The 19945-nt window shown below is 48.1% G+C and overlaps 1 protein-coding gene across 1 annotated transcript in view; it reads right to left on the bottom strand.

Moving 5' to 3' along the window:
• Nucleotides 1-343: 343 nt before the first annotated feature.
• The window catches only part of Supt6h (SPT6 homolog, histone chaperone and transcription elongation factor), a 39861-nt gene continuing 20259 nt past the window's right edge, over nucleotides 344-19945 (bottom strand). The window contains exons 15-37 of the mRNA XM_006977467.4: nucleotides 19756-19906; nucleotides 19470-19624; nucleotides 18966-19161; nucleotides 17270-17409; nucleotides 17040-17157; nucleotides 15990-16066; nucleotides 15606-15741; nucleotides 15166-15303; nucleotides 14927-15094; nucleotides 13958-14085; nucleotides 12709-12916; nucleotides 11948-12095; nucleotides 10655-10797; nucleotides 9167-9307; nucleotides 7300-7495; nucleotides 6694-6932; nucleotides 6091-6204; nucleotides 5803-5927; nucleotides 2799-2911; nucleotides 2340-2417; nucleotides 2089-2255; nucleotides 1393-1580; nucleotides 344-1087 (exon numbers count right to left, since the gene is read on the bottom strand). Of these exons, the coding sequence (XP_006977529.1) occupies nucleotides 901-1087; nucleotides 1393-1580; nucleotides 2089-2255; nucleotides 2340-2417; nucleotides 2799-2911; nucleotides 5803-5927; nucleotides 6091-6204; nucleotides 6694-6932; nucleotides 7300-7495; nucleotides 9167-9307; nucleotides 10655-10797; nucleotides 11948-12095; nucleotides 12709-12916; nucleotides 13958-14085; nucleotides 14927-15094; nucleotides 15166-15303; nucleotides 15606-15741; nucleotides 15990-16066; nucleotides 17040-17157; nucleotides 17270-17409; nucleotides 18966-19161; nucleotides 19470-19624; nucleotides 19756-19906 (3454 nt within the window). The 3' untranslated portion in view covers nucleotides 344-900. The remainder of the gene's footprint in view (nucleotides 1088-1392; nucleotides 1581-2088; nucleotides 2256-2339; nucleotides 2418-2798; nucleotides 2912-5802; nucleotides 5928-6090; nucleotides 6205-6693; nucleotides 6933-7299; nucleotides 7496-9166; nucleotides 9308-10654; nucleotides 10798-11947; nucleotides 12096-12708; nucleotides 12917-13957; nucleotides 14086-14926; nucleotides 15095-15165; nucleotides 15304-15605; nucleotides 15742-15989; nucleotides 16067-17039; nucleotides 17158-17269; nucleotides 17410-18965; nucleotides 19162-19469; nucleotides 19625-19755; nucleotides 19907-19945) is intronic.

The following is a 19945-nucleotide window of genomic DNA, read 5'->3' on the forward strand; positions in this document are numbered from 1 at the left end:
AGTCAGGGCTACACAGAGAATCCTGTCTCGAAAAACCAAAAACCAAGAAAAACAAACCAGAAAACCCTTAAGCACACGTGTGTCACTCCTGCAATTCTAGCATTCAGGAGGCAGAAGCAGGATTACTGTAACTCCAAGGCCAGCCTGTGCTCGAGACTCTACCTCAACACAGCTAACAAAAGATGTAAGAAGTCCACACAGGGTCATGGGGCTCAGAGCAGGAAGGTGACCACAGGCAATCTGAATCCTGGCCTCTGACGGATTATGAGGGGAAATTTTTGGAGTTTCATACTGCTTTGAAGCAACCCTTCAGAGCAGGGAGCTGGAGAGAGGCCTCGGCAAGTGCTCTGTAGAAACACTGTTTATTCAAATGACAGGTGAGAAGCAGGTGGCCGTGGGTAGATGAGGATAGGTAGGCAGGGCTGGCAGGTCAACACTGCTCCTTATGTCCCCCACAGTCCTGCTTTGACAGTCACCAAAGCACTGACATCAGGACCCTCCTCTCCCGCCTGCCTCAAACTGAATAAATAGCATTGTCTCCCCATGAAGGCTGGGGACATGTACAAGTCGAGCCTGACGCCCCATTCTAGCCTGTGTCAGGTGAGGGCAGAAACTCAAAAATGGCTTCCAGGGAGATTACAGACTGCTCCACTTCCATTCTCCTCCCTCTCAGCCTGGTCCCAGGACAGGTGGTTGGCACAGGTCTGGAGTGGGAGAACTGCTCCTTGGTGCACACCAGCTCACAAGGCCATCCAGCCTGCCACCCATCCAGGCTGACCATTAAAGAGAATGTCATTTCATGCCACTTTATGGACAAAAAAAGAGGGGCAGGGAGTGAGGCTGTGGGTGGCCAGGCCTCTTGGAGCCTCAGAGGTAACCAGAGTCCGAGGAACAGGCCCCCTACCGATCCATCTCATCCAGGAGTGGGGTCGCATCGCCAGCAATGGACATAGGGGTGCTTTCGATCATGGGGCTGGGAGAGGGTCGAGGGGTCAGCCGCTGTTTCTGTTTCCGACGTTCTGCCTCCTTCTCCTGTAGCCACTGCTCGGCCATCTTGCCCCAGTCGATGGCTGCATGGCTGTTGGACCTGGAGCAGAAAGGAAGGGCCTTAAGAGACTAGGTTCTTCTGTGATCTGTGAGAAGGGCCTTCCCCCCAGTCACAGCAGAGATTACAGAAGGAACCTGACTCGTACAGGAAGCAGCCTCTCTCCTGCTTTCCCATTCTTCCCCAGAACCCATTGTCCATGGGCACATCTCCTAGGTCTTGGCATTTAAGAAGACACAGAATGTCTGCTTCTGCTAAGTCTTCAGGTCACATGGCACCCGCCCCCCCCCCCCCCCCCACACACACACTAGTAACCCGCCTGTGTGCGCCCCTCTCCATGGACTTACTTTGGCTGTTGCTGCCGTTGTCGGGAGCTGGAGGAAGGCTGGGGCTGGGCCTGGGTAGACTGTGGGGTGGTGCTGGCCTGGAGCTGGTGGTATTGTGGGGTGGTAATGGGCTGGCTTGGGGTCGTGTAGGAGTAGCTGGGGGTCATTAGTGGTGTGGCCACCGGCTGCTGGGCTGGCGTTGGGAATACCTAAAGAGGGGTGGACAGAAATAAGGGTAGGGTGTGGGCTTGCTTGACTTCATTGTGAATCTCTGACAGGCCATGAGACTGGCTGTGAACAGTGCTTCCCAGCTGACCCACCAGAAGTGGTATTTATTTGGGAGAGTAAAGAAAAGCAAGGGTAGCATCAGCATACAAAATTGTCCACCAATCTTTAACACCTCAGATTACGTGAGGGTTCCAGATATCCCACAAGGCTCTGTGCAAAGGACAGGCCCTTCCCTTCTTACTCCCTTCACTGTCAAATGTGCTGGAGATAAGGAACATCTGTTAAGAGACGGTTCCTAGGCCTGAGCACAGGAAGCTCCGGGTGGTGGGCATGGCCAAAGGTGTCTACAGCATCTGAATCTGTAGGTAAAGACGATTGCTCCCTCCCCTCGCCCCCTGTCAGGAAGAATCCTCTGAAAACACATACATGGTAGGTAAAGATGATGCCCTCCCCCCTCCCTGTTAGGAAGAATTCCCCGAAAACACATACATGGTAGGCGCTGCTGCCGCCTCCACTGCCACCGTAGCCGTACTGGCTGGACGCCCACTGGGCTGGCGTGGCATTGGGGTTCTGTCCCTGCCCTGTCACAGCAGCAATGGCACTGAACATCTGCGAAGTCATGTTCTGGGGCAAGGCATTCACAGCCCGTGTCAGATCTGCAAACACATGGTTGGTCAAGTTAGGGTGTAAATCCCTTCAATTCCCTACTGCCCTACAAGTCGCAGCCCCAAGCACCCCACCTGCAAGATTGATGTTGGCTGGGGTAGCATTGATAGAAGCAGGGGTCCGAGTCCTGCTGCTGCTGCTGGGAGTGATGCCTGTAAGAAACAGATGCAGTCAGTTCTGTTCCTCAAGAAAGCTACTCTGGCTTCCCAGTTCAAGAGTCAGAAGAGGTTTAATCTCAGCACTCAGAAGGCAGAGGCTGGTGGATCTCTGTGCGTTCAAGGCCAGCCTGGTCTACAGAGAGAGTTCCAGGACAGCCAGGGCTACACAGAGAAACCCTGTCTCAAAAAACACAACAAACACAACGAAGTCAGAGAGGAGAGGGTGGAAGAGGAGCTGCAGAGCCAGTGGGTGGAGCCTCCCCGTGCTCAGAGCGGGAGCCGGGGCCAAGCAGCTGACCCATAACTGACCTCACCTTCCTGAGCCAGGACCGTGTCCCTCTCAGCACAGCCAAGGACGGGTACAGCAGAACTCACCTGGCACAGGGTCCTGATAGTGATCCTTAAACCACCTGAAGAGCCCATTCACAGTTGGGAAGATCTGGCCCCGGTACCGGAATCCTTCAGGAGTCACCGTGACATATTCTATCCTGAGATTTTGTAAGGAAACAAGCATTAGATATTGCTTGTTTAACTAGTTTTATGTCAACTCGACACAAGCTAAAGTCACTGGAGAGGAGGGAGCCTCAGTTGAGAAAATGCCTCCATAAGACTGGGCTGTAGTGGTGCCGGAGAGATGGCTCAACGGTTAAGAGCACTGGCTGCTCTTCCAGAGGTCCTAAGTTCAATTCCCAGCACCCACATGGTGGCTCACAACAATCTGTAATGAGATCTGGCATGCAGGCAGAACACTGTATACAAAATAAATAAATAAATCTTAAAAAAAAAAATAAGACCAGGCTATAGGCATGTAGGGCTTTTTCTTAATCAGTGATTGATGTGGGAAGGCCCAATCCACTGGGGCCTCCCCTGGGCTGGTCTTGGGCTCTGTAAGAAAGCAGCCTGAGTGAGCCAGTAAACAGCTCTCCTCCATGGCCTCTGCATCAGCTCCTGCCTCCAGGATCCTGCCCTGTTTGAGTTCCTGTCTTGCCTTCCTTCCATGAACTCTGATATAATAAACCCATCCCCTTGCTTTCGGTCACGATGTTTCACCTGTGGCCACCTGTGAGAAAGTGACCAAGTAAGTGTCAACCATGTACACAGCCGTACTGGATGCTGGAGGAGGGGGACAACGGGGAGGCTGCACATGACAGCACCATCAAGGGTCAGGGGCAGTGGCCTTGTGAGCTGAGGCTGCCCTGGAGATGGGATGTCTTTCCTGAAGACCGCATGCTACAGCTGAGAGGAGACCAAGCTTACAGGACATGAGGTGGGAAGAGGCCTCGCTGGGCAGCTCCAGAGAAGCAGGGAGAATTCTTCAGCACTCTAGAAGTCTGCCAGAAGTCTGCCCTCATTCACTACTTCTGACGGCAGCAGAGTGGCTAGGAGGATGGGCCTTACCTTTATGCCTGGTTCTAGTTCTAAATTTGAGTTCTGCACTTACCACCTATGTGACTGTACCAGGCATAACTGCCCCTAGGCCTAAAGGGCGGTCTCAAGTATCCAAGGCAGTCATCAGACCTAAACACAGTGCTGTGCTCACTCAAGAGCCAGCAACCGAGACAATGCTAACTAAGCATGGCCAAGACCTCTGTTGTGCACAGTGTTAGGTTCATGAGGTCCGTGGAAAGAAGAAACAGAGGCACTCCAGGATGAATTCTAGACTTCTGCACCTGCAGGGAAGTTAACCTCTGGCAAATTGACTGACAATAGCTTAGTAAAGGGTTTTTTTTTATTGTTATACAATTCACACTTTTAGCAAGTCAATTTCCATATACGGAAACCTCTCATCTAAGCTCACCAAAGAGACAATTCCAATGCGAATTCCAAAGTTACAGACATCTGTTTGCTGAGTCCTCTTTTTTTTTTTAAAGATTAATTTTATTGTGTATACCAGTGTTCTGCCTGCATGTATACCTGCTGCCAGAAGAGGGCGCCAGATCTCACTACAGATGGTTATAAGCCACCATGTGGTTGCTGGGAATTGAACTCAGGACCTCTGGAAGAGCAGTCAGTCAGTGCTCTTAACCTCTGAGCCATCTCTCCAGCCCGCTGAGTCCTCTTATAACCAGGTTTGCATAGGCTTTGAATCTTTAGGAAACCCTCAGATAAGATTTATATACTTCAAACAGAAGGACCAGACACAAAAGGTAGCAGTCACAAAAGGCAGATCAAGGCTAGGTGCTAACACTCTGGAATCAAACCAGCTGCAGATCACTGCAGGATCTCAACCAAAAACTGTTTTCTATCTATTGTTCCAGGTTCCCAAATTTCTCACGTGTTTTTTTTTTTTTTTAAGATTTATTTATTATGTATACAGAAGAGGGCACCAGATCTCATTACAGATGGTTGTGAGCCACCATGTGGTTGCTGGGAATTGAACTGAGGACCTCTGGAAGAGCAGTCAGTGCTCTTAACCTCTGAGCCATCTCTCCAGCCCCTCACGTGGTCTTTGTGAGACATTTACAGTCTCATAGGGCTTTGGCTGCCTCTCTTAGAGTGCCTTCCAGAGAAGGCACTGATGTGGTAGGAAAGGCATCTCAAAAAGAACATGATGTTCCAGGTGCCACAAAGTCCCAGAGCCCCACTAAATGGTCCAAGCTATGTACCCCACATGGCCAGCACAAGGCTGGAGCACAGACATCCTCGGGCCAACAGACCTAAGTCGATCAACCTAAGGAAACTGGACAGGGTGAGCTAGGGAGGTGCAGGGAAAGGAATGCCTCAGGAAAAGCAGCCTGCCAGTCGCACACGGAAGAGAACAGAGCAGGAGACACATCTACCACATCCACACCCAGTAGGACACAAGAGATACACACTGTGGCATCAGTGAGCCACCATGTGCTGAACATTCTGCAAAGAAGAAGAAGGGAGCCTTCCCAATCACTGCAGTGCCTCAGGAGTGGCGGTGAAGGGAACTCCTGTTCTAGTGTGGATGAGGGTGTCTTTCTTAGGTGACTCTGCTGTTTGTCTCTATCAGGCATGTCCAACCTTTTCACACCGACACAACACTGCCTTTTATAAAGTTCATGCTTGAGAACATCACAATCAGCTTACAAAGGAAGGAAGGAAGGAAGGAAGGAAGGAAGGAAGGAAGGAAGGAAGGAAGGAAGGAAGGAAGGAAGGAAGGAAGGAAGGAAGGAAAAAAAGCAGCAGTAACAAAACCAAAAACCACAAAAAATTCTCATGACGCATATGATTCTGTGCTGGGCCACAGCCTGGACATATATGTGCATCATGAACCTCTCCCCATCTCTACCACCACTTCTCTTCTGAATAGGTAAGAGGACAGAGGAAGGCAGAAAGAACCAGAGTGGTCTGACTCTTCTAGCTTATCTATGACCCCAATGGCAGGCTGCAGCTTCTTAGCACCAGTGCTCACCTGGGTTTGCCCCGGGGCTGGTACCCCAGGAGGAACTTGCCGGGCAGTTCCTTGCAGGCACAGATGAAGTAAGGGATGAAGGTGGGCTTCTCCTTCTTAGTTTTGATGAGCAGCTCCTCTAACTTCTGGGGGTAGAATGAGGGGACAGGTTGGGATGGTAGCATGCTTGGCACACAAAGACTAGTGAATACACAAAGACTTCCTTCACCACTGAGTCCCACATTCAAGGGGAAGCGTCCACCCTTAGGAGCCTGGAAGATGTCATCCCTCAGAGGGTCTCAGACTCACCTTTCGGTCCCCACCACTACAGTCCTGGTAATACTTGTGGTTCAGAAGGTCTCGAGCAAAGGAAGCCATGGGCTGGACATATCGAGCAACAATCTCATCCAAGTCTTCAAATTCCTATAGGAAGAACACTAAGACCTCACATGACATATCCAGAGCTAAGACTCCCTGCCCTTTATAAACCCATCCTGAAGAGATTGGACAGCAGAGACTGACTTCTACCTCACTCTACTGCAAAATCCCCTCAATTTATCAGCTGGTTTGATTAAATTCTAGACACTGGCTTACCAGAATAAAGTCAATGTTTCCCTGGTATTCAGGAACAATGGAGAACTTTGGATTTCTCCTTGCTGAACATAGGTAAGAGACCTCATGTGTATGTATGCGCGCGCGCGCGCGCACACACACACACACACGTATTTTTTCCTCTTCCTCAATAGTTCTCTCTGGGCTATTTTAAAATTTGAAACACGGGGTGGGGGTGAGGAGCTAGTAACTTATTCTAAAATCATCTGCTTTGATGCTCTGCCTAACAAAAGTATGTATGATGTGCCAGTTACTGTCAGGTGAAAGCAACAGAAAGAACTTGTTCAGGCCAGCTCTCACCTCACTGTTGATCCACAGAGTGGCTCCCAGGCTGAAGGCGTTCTCCTTGCCCTCCTCCCGCACATCTACATGCTGGTAGATGCCATCACTGACTTTCCAGGTCACTGTTAGGTGGTTTTCACCCTTGCTGCTGGGTCGGATGATAACATCTCCTTGGTCCATGGTCTCCATCATCTTTTCTGCTTGCTTGAAGTTTATGTTATGGAAGGATGGGTGTGCAATCACTCGCTTGATGTATGCTGAAGGGGGCAGGAGACAGACAGGCCAGGTGACGGGTTAGGAGCTGATAGCAACAGGACAACCATAGGTAGCTTCTGACCCGCTCGCTATGGGATTCTGGGACACTTTCTGGGCTTGGCTTCTCTGATGTGAATGAGCTATCAACCTCAGTTTTTAGGCTGTATGAGGAGATGAAGTTCAGCAAAATGGAAGTCAGGAGACCGGGTTCCAGTCCTGCTCATGCTTGCCTTTCATGCCTCTGGGCCTCAGTGCCATAGAACTGCTCCCTCCCCCCCAGCCCTGGAAACTGATGCACACAGACGGCAGCCTAAGTTCCCGAGTGTGGGCTGCTGTATTCAGGAGCAAGGCCCACGGCTGGGCACTCACTGGTCCGCTGCTGCTTCCGTTTCATGTCCTCTTCCTGCTTGTGGTCGGCTGCTTCGGCATCAAAGTCGTAGTAGGTGTCCTTGGGCAGTTTCCACTCATTGTTCCTGTCCATGAGGTCTGAGGTCCGGCAGGTTAGGTCTGCACTGAACTTTTCAATATCAATCTTCATGATACGGCAGTGAACAGTCATCCCCACCTAGATCCACAGAACATGTGAGCTGGAAGGGACAAAGACTATCTAGCCCAATGCTTTATTTCAGATAAAAAACAAAACAAAACAAAAAACTGCAAAGCCCAAACAGAAAGGTAGGACTTGCTCAAAGCCAGTTACCAAACGGCAGAGTAGAGTTTGAGAATGGCCCCCACAGGCTCATATATTTGCATGCTTAGTCTTCAAATGAACTATTTGGAAGGGTTAGGAAAGAAACATGGCCTTGTTGGAGGAAGTATCTCACTGGGATTGGCTTTGAGGGTTCAAAAACCCAGGCCAGGCCCAGTGTCTTTCTCTGCCTGTTGCCTATGGATCAGGATCTAAAAGCTCTCAGCTCCTGCTGCTCCAGAGTCATGCCTGACTGCGTTCCACCAAAATGATCATGGACCAATTTAAAACTGTAAGTAAGCTTCCAATTAAACACTTTCTTGTACAAGTTGTATCTGGCAAATCTGGATCCAGTCATGCCACCGATTGGGTGATCCTAAAGGCATTCAGATTTCTCTAGGAAAAATGGCTCAATTACTAGACTGCTTCCCCAGTATTCACAGGGTTTAATTCCTAGCACTACATAAAAACAGATATGGCATATTATCTTTGAATTTTAGCCTTTAGGAGGTAGAGGCAGGGAGATTAGAAGTTGAAGGTCCTCCTCAGCTACATACCAAGTTTGAGGCCAGGGTGAGTTACATGAGACCCTACCTTTGAAAAGAAAAAGAGTATTTGAAGTTGTAAGATTAGAGACAACATAGAGAGGGGTGGGGTGGGGCGTGGCTCAGTGTGTAAAGGTACTGTGCAAGCATGGAGATTTGAGTCTGATCCTTGGAACCCTCATAAAAAGCCAGATGAGGAACCATAAAAACTGAGGTAGAACTGGGTATCGTGGTACATGCCTTTAATCCTAGCACTCAGAAGGCAGAGGTAGGCGGAGTCTATAATGGCCTACAAAGTGAGAAGCTGTCTCAAAAACAAAACAAAACCACCTCCTCACCAGCCAATTCAAACCAATAACCCAAGGTGGAAGGAGAGAATCAATTCTGGAAAAGCTACTCTCTGACTTCCGTGTAAAACGGTGTGTGTATAGCGTCCCTCCTCCTCCCCGACACGGGTGGAGGACAGAGCACGGATGGACACATATCGCTGAGTGTCTGCTGGAGCCCAGGACAGGCAGCTGCAGGCGATGTCTAGGGCAGAGGGAGCTTGGCAACTTACTGCCAAGCTCTCATTTGGAGGCTCCTTCTGTGTGGCCCTGTTCTGCTGTGAAGCCCAGAGGTAGTCTATGGACAGAGCTGCGACACCCAGCCTTGAAAATCTCCTGAGCAACACTGTCTAAACGGGAGAACAGGCAGAGCTTTCTTATTTGCGATGCTGGGTCTCACTTCCTGCCATGTGCTGAAACCACAGCTTCCCACACAGGAAGGAACCCTCTCCCAGAGGGCTGGCAACCAGCAAAAACTGCTTACAAAGGCAGCAGACAAAAGCCACTGCTCATTCAGATGCTCTCACAGCTTCTTCCAGTTACTCTAAATCCTCTCTGCTCTCCCCACCAGCAGTCACTGGGAACAGAGCCTAACTTCTGGTAGGGAGGCCCCCAGTTAGAAAGCCCAACTGGGGCAGCTGGAGAGTACACTACTCCTTAGGCTAGTCATCATCTACCTTCACTCGCTCCTCTGGCCTCTTCACCACCTTGTCACTGAGGAACTTGGTAGGGATAAAGCCGGTGACACCATTGTCTAGCCGCGTTTTCACACCAATGGCCTGGCCAGGGCATGAACCACTGTCGAAGTGGTTCCAGACCTGAAGAACAGAAAGCAGGTTGATTGTCAGGATTCTGGAGCTCCTGTGTTCAGAAAAGAGTAATGTGGGGCGGGGACGAGGGGAGCAGACTAGAGAGATGGCTCAGCGGTTAAGAGCACTTACTGCTCTTGCAGAGAACCTAGGGTCAATTCCCAGCATCCACACAGTGGCTCACAAACAGTCGTAACTCCAGGGATAAGGACAATGCCCTTTTCTAACCTCTGAGGGCACAAAGTACACCTCATAGTGCACATATATCCATACAGGCAAAATAGTCACATCTAAAATAAGTGAATACATCTTTAAAAAAAAAAAAAAAAAAGAAAAAATAATAGTCAGGGAGCCAGCAAAGTGACTCAGTGGGGAAATGCTCCTGCCACCAAGCCTGATGACCTTAGTGTGATCCCTGGGATGCACGTGGTAGCAGAGAACCCACAGGATGTCCTCTAACTGCCACACACACACTATGGTGTATACACACATATATAAAATAAGGAAATTAAAAAAACACACACACCAACAGAAAAGGGTATCTAAGATTGCTGTAATTTATTCTACCACTGATGCTTGGCACTAGTCTGGAAATACAATCAGCTACCCACCAAGGAACAGTGTGAACATCCAGAGTTCCTTGACTTAATGCTTGGCACTAAGGCCATTAGATGAACCTTTCACGCTTAACTGACTGACTTCCTAACTCCACTGTGGTCTCTTTTGTTCTGTTCTGCCACAGTGAGTGGAACACTGGAACTTGCTACAGTGGATCTAATAATGAGAAGCCAGAAAATGCTAGGCGACTTTAGAAAAGAACATGACAGCTGGGTGTGGTAGCGCACACCTTTAATTTCAGCGCTAAGGAGGCAGAGGCAGGCAGATCTCTGAGTTCAAGGCCAGTCTCATCTACACAGTGAGCTCCAGGCAAGCCAAGGTTACATAACATAATGAGACCTAGTCTCCAGAAGAAAAAGAAGAAGAAAAGAAGGGCAGGCAAGTACACAATGCCTAGAAGAATAAAGGGAAAATTAGAGTGGGGATAATACAAAAACCATACACAGCCTACACATACCCTCAAACAAGGATGAGGCACTGCCTACCTACTCTGTGGGTGAAAATGCATATTCTCAAATCCTGACTTGCTATAGTGACTGACAGAAAGTGGGGCAAGAGTTCAAGGTTACAGGGACTGCATCAGAGCGAGAGAGAGAGAGACACACGGTAACTCGCTTCTTCTCAGCCTTCCTTTGTGTCCTCTTTTGGGGAGAGCATGAACTAAAGCACCCCCATGTGTCTCTGCACCAGACTTCTCAGTTCAAGAGCTCACTCCCACAGGAGCGCTGCAGCACGCACCTCGCTGAGCTCAGGAAAGTTGTCCTGCTGGCAGAAGGGACACTGCCACAGCCCCGTCTCGTCATTTCGGATGGCCTGGTCATAGCTCTCACCCTGTGGGCGTCTGTGAGCAATGCCGGTAACATTGCAGATGATCAGCTTTCCTGGAGGAAAGAAGGCAGGGTAAGAGAAGGGAGAGCTGATTCCTTCCCACTACCCTGTTGACACAACATCTGCCTTATGGCATCTCTACTGATTTCTTCCTCATCCTGGAGGATAATGCCAGGGATTATCAGGGAAATGATTCCTGTAAGCCAACTCCATGAATGAAAGATCTCAGAGCAAGCTAGAAGTAGAACTTTATTTGTATTTTGTCAGTGTTGGGGACTCAACTCAGGGCCTTGCAAATACTACAGAAATGCTCCAACAAGGAGCTACACCCCGAGTCCTCCTTTTACCTTTCATTTGAGACCCATTCTCACCAACTTACTGTAAATTCACTCTGTAGCTTGGCTGTTCCCAAATTTACAATACCCCCCCCCCCAGTTGGTGAGATTATGGGTTTGTGCCAACAGGCAAGGACAGAAGTCTAACTTGATCTTGACTTCAATTCTGACTTCCAGTCTAGGCCTTGAATTCTTTCCCAACTTCACACAAACTAGAGACACCTGAGAAGAGGAAACTTCAACTGAGGAATTATTCTATTAGACTGTCCATGGACATGTCTTTGGGGACATTTTCTTGGCCACTAACTGATAGAGGAGGGCCTAGCCCTACTGTGGACAGTGCCACTCCTGGACAAGTAGCCCCAGGTAAGTAAGACAGGTAGTTGAACGTGAGCCCAAGAGCAAGCCAGTAAAAGTAAGCAGTAATCCTCCATGGTGTCTGTTCAAGTTCCTGCCTCAAGCTTCTGTCCTGGCTTCCCTCAATGATGGACTCTAACTTGTAAGATGTAATAAGCCCTTCCTCCTCAAAAGCTGCTTTTGGTCAGTGTTTTATCTCAGCAACAGGAAAGCAAACTAGGATAAAAGATCTCTTGGTCTTCCTCACCCGATGTGTAAACCTTTCTTTTGTTTGTTTTTAGAGATAGGGTTTCCCTGTGTAGCACTAGCTATCCTGGAACTTGCTCTGCAGATCATTCTGGCCCTGAACTCAGAGATCTGCCTGCCTCTACCTCCCCAGTGCTGGGATAATTAAAGGTGTGCACCACTATACCCTGTAAACCTGTGTTATACTAACTATTGCAATCATTTTCAGTTTATGTGCACATAGTAAATGCCATTTCCGGAGTACAAGTACAGCCTCATAACTTACCAATGTAGAAGGTCTCTGGCGTCTCTTTGGTTAACATATTGAAGATCTCCTCTGTGTTAGGAGAGCGGTAGGCTGTCCTGAGGTCCTTATAACGACAACTGAGCTCTGCTCGGATATCATACAGTGTGATGTGCTTGTCACCATAGCCCTGGGGAAGAAGTCCATTAGGAAAAGCCTTGCAGCCCTCAATCTGACTTACTGGGAATTTTAGGGACAGGAGGCAGCCAGTTTGCACCTGTCCGTGCTTTTCTTTAGTGTCAACATTTACTGAAGAAAATTCTCACTTCTTTCTCTCACCTTCTCCCTCAATGGTGTCTACGATGTCCAAGTTGCCCTTGAACATGAGATCTTCCTGCTTTAACCTCCTAAGTAGCTGGGATTATTTATTATAGGTGTGTGCTACTGCTCCTACCTCAATAAAGGAGATTTCCAAGTCAGGCCTGGGACGCTGTTCTGTAAAGAACACGCATGCTTCAGGAAACCCCATGTATAAAGGAGACAGCACACAGCCCTGCTGCTGGAAAGGAGGATTAATGGCTGCACAGCACACACTCCTCTCCCTCTGTCCTGCCTCTCACTTTAAGGTCAGAGTACCCGACCCTTTCCTGGCTCACTAATGAGCAGCTAAAAGCTTCCCTCAGAAACCTAGCTCAGCACAGGCAGGGAGGAGAGGGTCAAGACTCCCACACAATAGTATTAGATTTCTCTGGACAGCTGCTGCACAGAGATGAGTCCTTGCCTGTCGGGGCTTACAGTCTTACCTGTCTCTCCAGCTCTTCTGCAAAGGCATCAAGGTCAAGATCCTTCAGCCGCTCTGGGTTTTCCAAGATTTCTTCAAGGGCTCCTGCAGGATTGGCGTCCTCTGCAGACTCATCGTATTCCAAGGCGTCCACTGCCATCTTCCTGGCCCATTCATATGTTTCAGGGTGGACTCGGGAGCCATCAAGGACTTCAATGTATGAGTCAGTGCTGGAGGAAAGGCAGAGATGGAGCAAGATATAAAACCAGAAGTTTCAATTAGTTAACAACCCAAATGTCCACCAATGTGGAACTGGCTGGGTAAACCAGGGTACTCCATGATGGAATACTATACAGCCATTAAAAAGAATGAAGTAAATTTATGTTTGCTGACATGGGGAGATGGCCATGATATACTGATACGTGAAAAATGCACTGCAAAACACTATGAACCATGTGATCTCATTTTTGAAGTAAATGAGTAGTTAGTAAATGCATAGCAAAAATAAAATTTAGAAATTGTAGTATACATAAAAACTGTTATGGCAGTTTTCTCTGGGGGGTGGAATTATGGGGGACTTCCACTTTCTGTATAATAGTTCTTTCTGTTGAATTTTATATAGTGAACTTATGAGTCATAATATAAAACAAGAAGGGGGTAAACCTCGGAGAATTTGCTGCAGCTGTTTTCCCCCATAAAGCCTTCCCAGGCTGGTCTCGCCCGTGCACTCACATGGGCCTATGTTATTCGTGGAGTGTTACAGCAAAGCTGAGTGGAAAATGGAGTTTTAGAACTTGAAGCCTATTTCCCCACTGACTTCCATTACTGAATGAGGAGCTATGTGCCCGTGGAAAAGATCCTCCAAAGACTGAGTTGATAACTTCTGGAGAGGAAGAGGTCAATAGTGAAGTCTCAGTACCACCATGCTAAAACAGAACAAATCTCTCTCCCCGTCCTGAACCTCTTCAGACCCACGCTCTCTTCCCATGGCCCCTTGCTTACTGTTCCCAGCTTCATGTGGCTCTGACAAACCCTGAGCACAACCTGACACTTTCTCCTTTAAAGACCATGCTGTGGCTTCTGTGTCTCCCTCTCAGATGAAAAAGCCTCACAACTCATCTTTTCCATAGGTCAGGGGCGACTTCTTACCTTTTCTTTAAAACATTTCCTATTTTCAATTGGCCTGGGGCCCTTTCAAAGGCCTAATTCCCTGACACCCCAAATCAATGCCCAAGGAATTGCTCCTGGCCTGTCTAAGCAGAGGGTATCACCTGTCCCCCAGAGAGGCAGTGTCGATCTTGAGGAAGCCAGCACAATTCATGAAGACTTTGGGACCCATGTGACACATGGTGACCAGCTGAGTTCGGCTCTCGAGTCGAGTATTGTTCTGTTTCAAGATCTAGGGAAGAGGGCTGGGAGTGAGCAGGGCGGTAGGAGGGCCTGCCTCCCTAGACTGCCTTCTGGTTTCTGTTAAACTCTCTATGGTTCTGTCAGACTGAGTGTCTGAGACCCCACCATGGTACCACTTAATAATGCCTTTAACGAGCTGCACCTTACCTATCAGACTAGGTCGTATAGTTGAGCATGGTGGCACACACATGTAATGCCAGCACTTCAGAGATTGAGGCAGAAGGATCGTGAGGAGTTCAAGGTCAACCTTAGCAACAAAGTAAGCCTGAAGCCAGCTAGGGCTAAAGGAAACTGTCTCAAAACAAAAACAAAATAAAACAAAACAAAACAAAAATAAGGCCAGGCAGTGGTGGTACACACCTTTAATCCCAGCACTTGGGAAGCAGAGGCAGGTGGATCTCTGAGTTCAAGGCCAGCAGGGGAATCATAGAAAAAGAAACTGTCTTAAAAAGCCAAACAAAGAAACCAAAAGACAATGACATGTAACTGTGTATGGCTTGAAGGTATATTGCAACACAGACTACAGTGAGCACCATTCACATTAGAAAAAACAGTATTATGAATGCTTTTGAAGCTCCCTCTGAAATCCCTCTTTGTTTGTACTGGAAGAAGAAACTGCTCTTCTGGTTTTTCTTGTTTCCATCATGGCTTATAGCCACTATGGCATAGCAGTGAAGAGCAGGGCTTGGCCTCTGCATCTGAAGTTGACTCTGAAGCTCATTGGCCAAGCAGTTCTCAACAACCCGCTTTACCTCTCTGATCTGTCAATTATACTGGCAAAGTTCTTCACACTCAATGAAATGATTGTTTTCTAATCAATCCAAGCCTACCTTCAGCAGGTGGGTGCCTTTTCGAGGTCCCAGGCCACAGACATACTGGATCAAGGCCTGGCTGTAAGGATGGGCAATGGCACGGTTGACATCAACCCCGACCTCATTGACCCGGTTGATGAATTCGCAGTACAAGGCGTTCAGCAGCTCCTCTTTCACGACATGCTCCTGCCAACAGAGCAGCAAGTGAGGTCACTGGGCCCTTCTACCCACCTGGCCTACTTGCCGATCCTACTCACCTGCAAGGGATGAAACTTGAGACACAGGATGTCTTCATCTGAGCTGCACACCTGGGCAAATTCTATCAGAGGGTCTTGGATGCGCCGGGCTAGAGAGACGGCTTGTCTCAGAACTGGTGGATAATCCCGGAACTCTGCCTAGAACCAAAGGAAGGACACAGAACCTTAGGGTGTCCACAGTGACAAGGTAAAAAGAAATCTAAACTATTCTGGCTTGAGCCACCTTTTTATCTCCGTTGGGGGCCTTTGTTTTCTTTTCCTAGGACCACTTTAATCTCTGGAGCTGCCAATCTGAACTATATCTGGTAGCCCAGAAAGTCTCTGCATGGGTAAGCTAAGAGGTGTAGTCCTAACCCTGACAACCTGCACTTCCTATTCAGTCTCACTGGGGTTCACAGCAGTTGGCAGAGCAAGCCTCAGGGGTGGGAAATTAGCATTACCTCTGATTTCTTGCTGTTCATATACAGAATGGCCAACTCGTTGTCCACCAGCTCCACCCCAATAGAAGAAAGCTGTTGGCCTTGGTCCAGCTCATGCACTATGCGCTTCACATCCTCAATCAACATCTGGGCATCCCTGGAAGGATGAAGAGTATTGGTCAAAGGACCTATTTCCTCAGGAATGGATACTCTTGACTGAGGTGGGGCGGGGGGAAAGAGCTTCAAAGCAAAGAGGAGCCACATCTCCAGAGAGATACCTGGGTGTCAACACTACACCCAGACACAAAGCCTCTGCTCTGGGCACATACCAGATTAAGCAATAAGAGACGGGTGACTTTGGGTTGCAGCTTTATGCCAGACCTACCCAGAGCCTCACACTCCTACCTGTTCTCTCCCGCAACGGTAACCACATGAGGCTTCTTATTCACAAGAAACTTCTTTAGGGTTTCAATATCTTGAGCCTGAATTAAAAGAAAATTGTAGCTGAATAGCTCCAAGCATGTAAAGATTTCAAACAAGTTGAGATTTTCTTTTTAAGATTATTATTGCTGGGTATGGTAGTGTATCTTTAATCCCAGCACTTGGAAAGGCAGAGGCAGGCAGATGTCTGTGAGTTCAAGGTCAGCCTGGTCTCAAAAAGAGTTCCGGGACAGCCAGGCTTGTTATACACAGAAACCATGTCTCAAAAAACAAAAACAAAAACCTTTTTTATTTGTATAAATCATAGCCTGACAATACTATACTGATATTTTGATCCTCATTTTAAGATGTAAAAAACATAGCTGTTTGGTAGACTTTGTTGTTATTTTTCAGAATGGGGCTCTTACCAAATTTTGAAATACCATTATGATAAAGAAATTCAGAAATATTCAAATTCATCTTTCTTTAGAGGAGGTACTGAAGGGCGGAAGCAGGGAAAAGGCTGGATTAATGCCCATTGGCTCTCAGCTCATGGAACAGTCTGACCCAGATGCTGCTAAGAACAGAAAAGGCCATGGCAGATCCAGAAGTACACAAGGCCTAAGCACTGGCTGGCCACCAGAAGCAAACCACACCCAGTAAAGAGTGCCATCTACTGCCTTCAGAAGTGAGACTAACTCCCAAAGGTGAGGAGATTTTTAAAATATTAAGATGGGGATTAGAATACCAGTGTTATTTTAATTAATGTTTTTTTTTTTTTTTTTAAAAACTTGCCAAGGGTGGTGGTGCATGCCTTTAATCCCAGCACTGGGGAGGCAGAGGAAGGTAGATCCCTGGGTCTGAGGCCAGCCTGGTCTACATCAGTTATCATTTCCTAAAGTTATTACCCTTCTGGCTAATACTCAAGATGTGATAAACTTGACTTCCCACGTGAGGTTTTGTTGTTTTGCTTGGACTCACTGAACTAGAGTGCACTCTGAGCACACACTTGTGTGACCTGTTCTAGAGGCCTACCTTCTTTTCACGCTCTTCTTCTCGCCATGCAGTTCGCCGCTTGGTAAAATGGGGCAGGCGGAGGAAATCAGTCACTTCTCCTTCACCATTGACTAAGGCACAGAACACAGGGTGATCTCTGCCAGGCAGCCACAGAAAGAACAATGCAAGAGTTAGCGATAGGAACCACAGGCAGGAAGGAGACAATGGGAAAGGCAGGTGAGAGATGGTGCAAGGCAGGCAGGTACTACCTGGCAGAGGAGAAGGCAATGCCCAGGACTCGAATGCCCTTCCCCTGGTTCTCATCCATAAAGTCGTCATCTTCTTCCACCTGCTGATCTGGTCGGTAGGGCGCCACCCTTAACCAGTTGTAGAGCTTTCGGCTACAGGCCTAAAGTAGAGACACAGCAGAAACTATGGTCACCAGGGACTTCAAGTATGCAAGGGCATGTATTCATGGGGCACATGTTTCTAGCCACGTGGCAGACCTACAACACAAAAGCTTGCTTGTATTTTGCAAATGGCAGCAACATAAGCAAGAAATCTTTAGATGGGTGAAGAGAGGGAGGAGGCCTGGAGAGCACTGGGGCACGAGCCCTCTGCCTGTTCGCACTGCTTCTCGCCCATGTTCTGTATGGCCCCGTTCTTTCTTTAGCCGTAAGACAACTATGGGGTTTTCTCATTCTCAGCTCTACTAAAGAGAATGAAAGCTAGGGTGTGGTAACATAAGCATCGGGAGGATCACAGGGTCAGCTTGGGCTATGTACAGACTTTGTCTTCAAAACAAAACAAAACCCCCATCAATAGGGCCAGAGAGATGGCTCCACAGTAAAGGCGCCTATTGCCAGTCCTTACAACCTGAATTTAATCCATGGGACCCACATAGTGGAAGGCGAGAATCAACTACTAAAAGATACCCTCTTTACCATTTCATAATTGCTTACTACATCTAGCACAGTGGAGACCCTGGCAGAAAAAGTAGCTACCACAGTTAGTTAATCTTCCATTCTATTGGGCATGATAAATTTAATTCAGTAGTTATATACATTTCAATTGGCTTTGAAAATTCTAAATGTATAAACTCAAGTTCTATTTGCTTTTGGGACACCATCTTACAAGGGCTCTAATTTGCATAAGGCTTGAAGGAAGGGAATGGCTCAGTTGCCTTTAGCCTACTGGCTATGGGTGGGTTAGGACCTCTGTTGGTCTTTTCTATGTCGCACAGATTGCAAGCCCAGTGCCACTTTGAGATCTTTGGCAGCAGTTAACTCTGCAGCTCACACACGATTGAGCCTGTATGATAATGAGTATTCAGAGATAGGTAATAAATACCTAAGGGGCCGCTCACCAACCTAAGACAGAGCACCTGTGTGGCCTGGGCAGGCGTCTCCATGACAGGTAAGGTGACCTGCTGACGTCCCACGCAACCTAAGTCAGAAGCTCATTTTTTAGCAAAAGGGGGACCTGTAGGGTCCTGGCCCCTGTTTTGGGTAACTGTTGCCTTGCTTGCTGACCTTGACCTTGATGTCCTCCCTATGCTAATTCCCTGCGGGGTTCCACCTTCTGAATGCTTAAGGGAAGTTCCTTGTCTGTGTATCCTGCATACTGGGCGTTAACAGCTTAAATGCAAGATTGTAAAACATCAGTAGTGAACTTCTGCTCTCCAGGGTTCTCCCATTGTGCTGTAAGCCTGTATTTAAGACCTCTTCCCTCCTTCAATAAACAGCATTTGGCATTAAAAAAAAAAAAAGATACTCTCTGATCACACAGGTCACGCACATACCCACACTTTTAATTAATAAATAAGTATAATAAAGAAAAAGAAAGAAAGAAAAGAAAAGGAGTTTAGGGCTCAGTAGTAATGTATTTGCCTGATTGTGCAAAGCCTTGGGTTAAACATCTGGTAGCAGCCCCAGGGGGAGCGAGGCAGCAGCTTGTGGGCCTCACCTTTACAACACTCTCCCTGGCCTCGGCCAGCAGCTTGTTCTTGAGTTCTTTGGCCATCTGCACGTACAGGAACTGCTGTAAAGCTCGTTCAATGGCCATAGTGCGCTGCCGGTTCCATTCTTGTACTTGGTGGCTGAACTCATCCCGGTAATAAAACTGCTTGATCTCCTCGAAATATGTTTGGTCATTGCCATACCTGAAGAAAGGCACAAAGCTCTGGTGTGGGTGGAGAACACTCTGTGAGTGAACCCACGACTAGGCTCACTTAACTCAGAAATGGTGGTTTATGTTCCTGAAGGCCGCCGTCCCTCCTGCAGCCTCCTCCTTTAGCCAGTCACATTCAGGAGTCAGGTAGAGGTAGCTCACCCTTCCACCCCCAGTCATATTCAGGAGTCAGGTAGAGGTAGCTCACCCTTCCACCCCCAGTCATATTCAGGAGTCAGGTAGAGGTAGCTCACCCTTCCACCCCCAGTCATATTCAGGAGTCAGGTAGAGGTAGCTCACCCTTCCACCCCCTTCATATCTATGCTGATGTCAATGGTGAGCAGCCCTTCATCTTCAGCCAGGCCTATCTTGAGGAACTGATCATCTCTTAGCTCTTTCACAGGCTTGTTCTTTAAGTACTTAAAAGAATAAGCGTAGTGGGCCTCATCCACATCCTGAAGACATTGAGAGAGAATCATTAGCGGCTGGGCAGAGGTTGGCCCTGGGAGAAAAGACGGCTTTTTGGTTGGAGGTAGACGCAGTCTAGAGTTCGGCCACACTTAGAACTGCCCTTTCCCCAACTTACCTTTCTACCTTTCTTGGTTGGGGTTATGTTTAGCTTGGCTCTCTCCTGGAAGGTCTGCCTCAGCACCTGTCTGACAAGGGGCTCCCGGGCAATCTGTAGTGCAACCATGTATCGGGCACCTTCAAGCACAGCTTCTGGTGTAGGGAACTGGCTGTGGGGACAACAGTGGAGCTGCAGAATGAGGGGGTCC

This window comes from Peromyscus maniculatus, chromosome 8 (assembly GCF_049852395.1).
Source record: "Peromyscus maniculatus bairdii isolate BWxNUB_F1_BW_parent chromosome 8, HU_Pman_BW_mat_3.1, whole genome shotgun sequence".
NCBI lineage: Eukaryota > Metazoa > Chordata > Mammalia > Rodentia > Cricetidae > Peromyscus > Peromyscus maniculatus.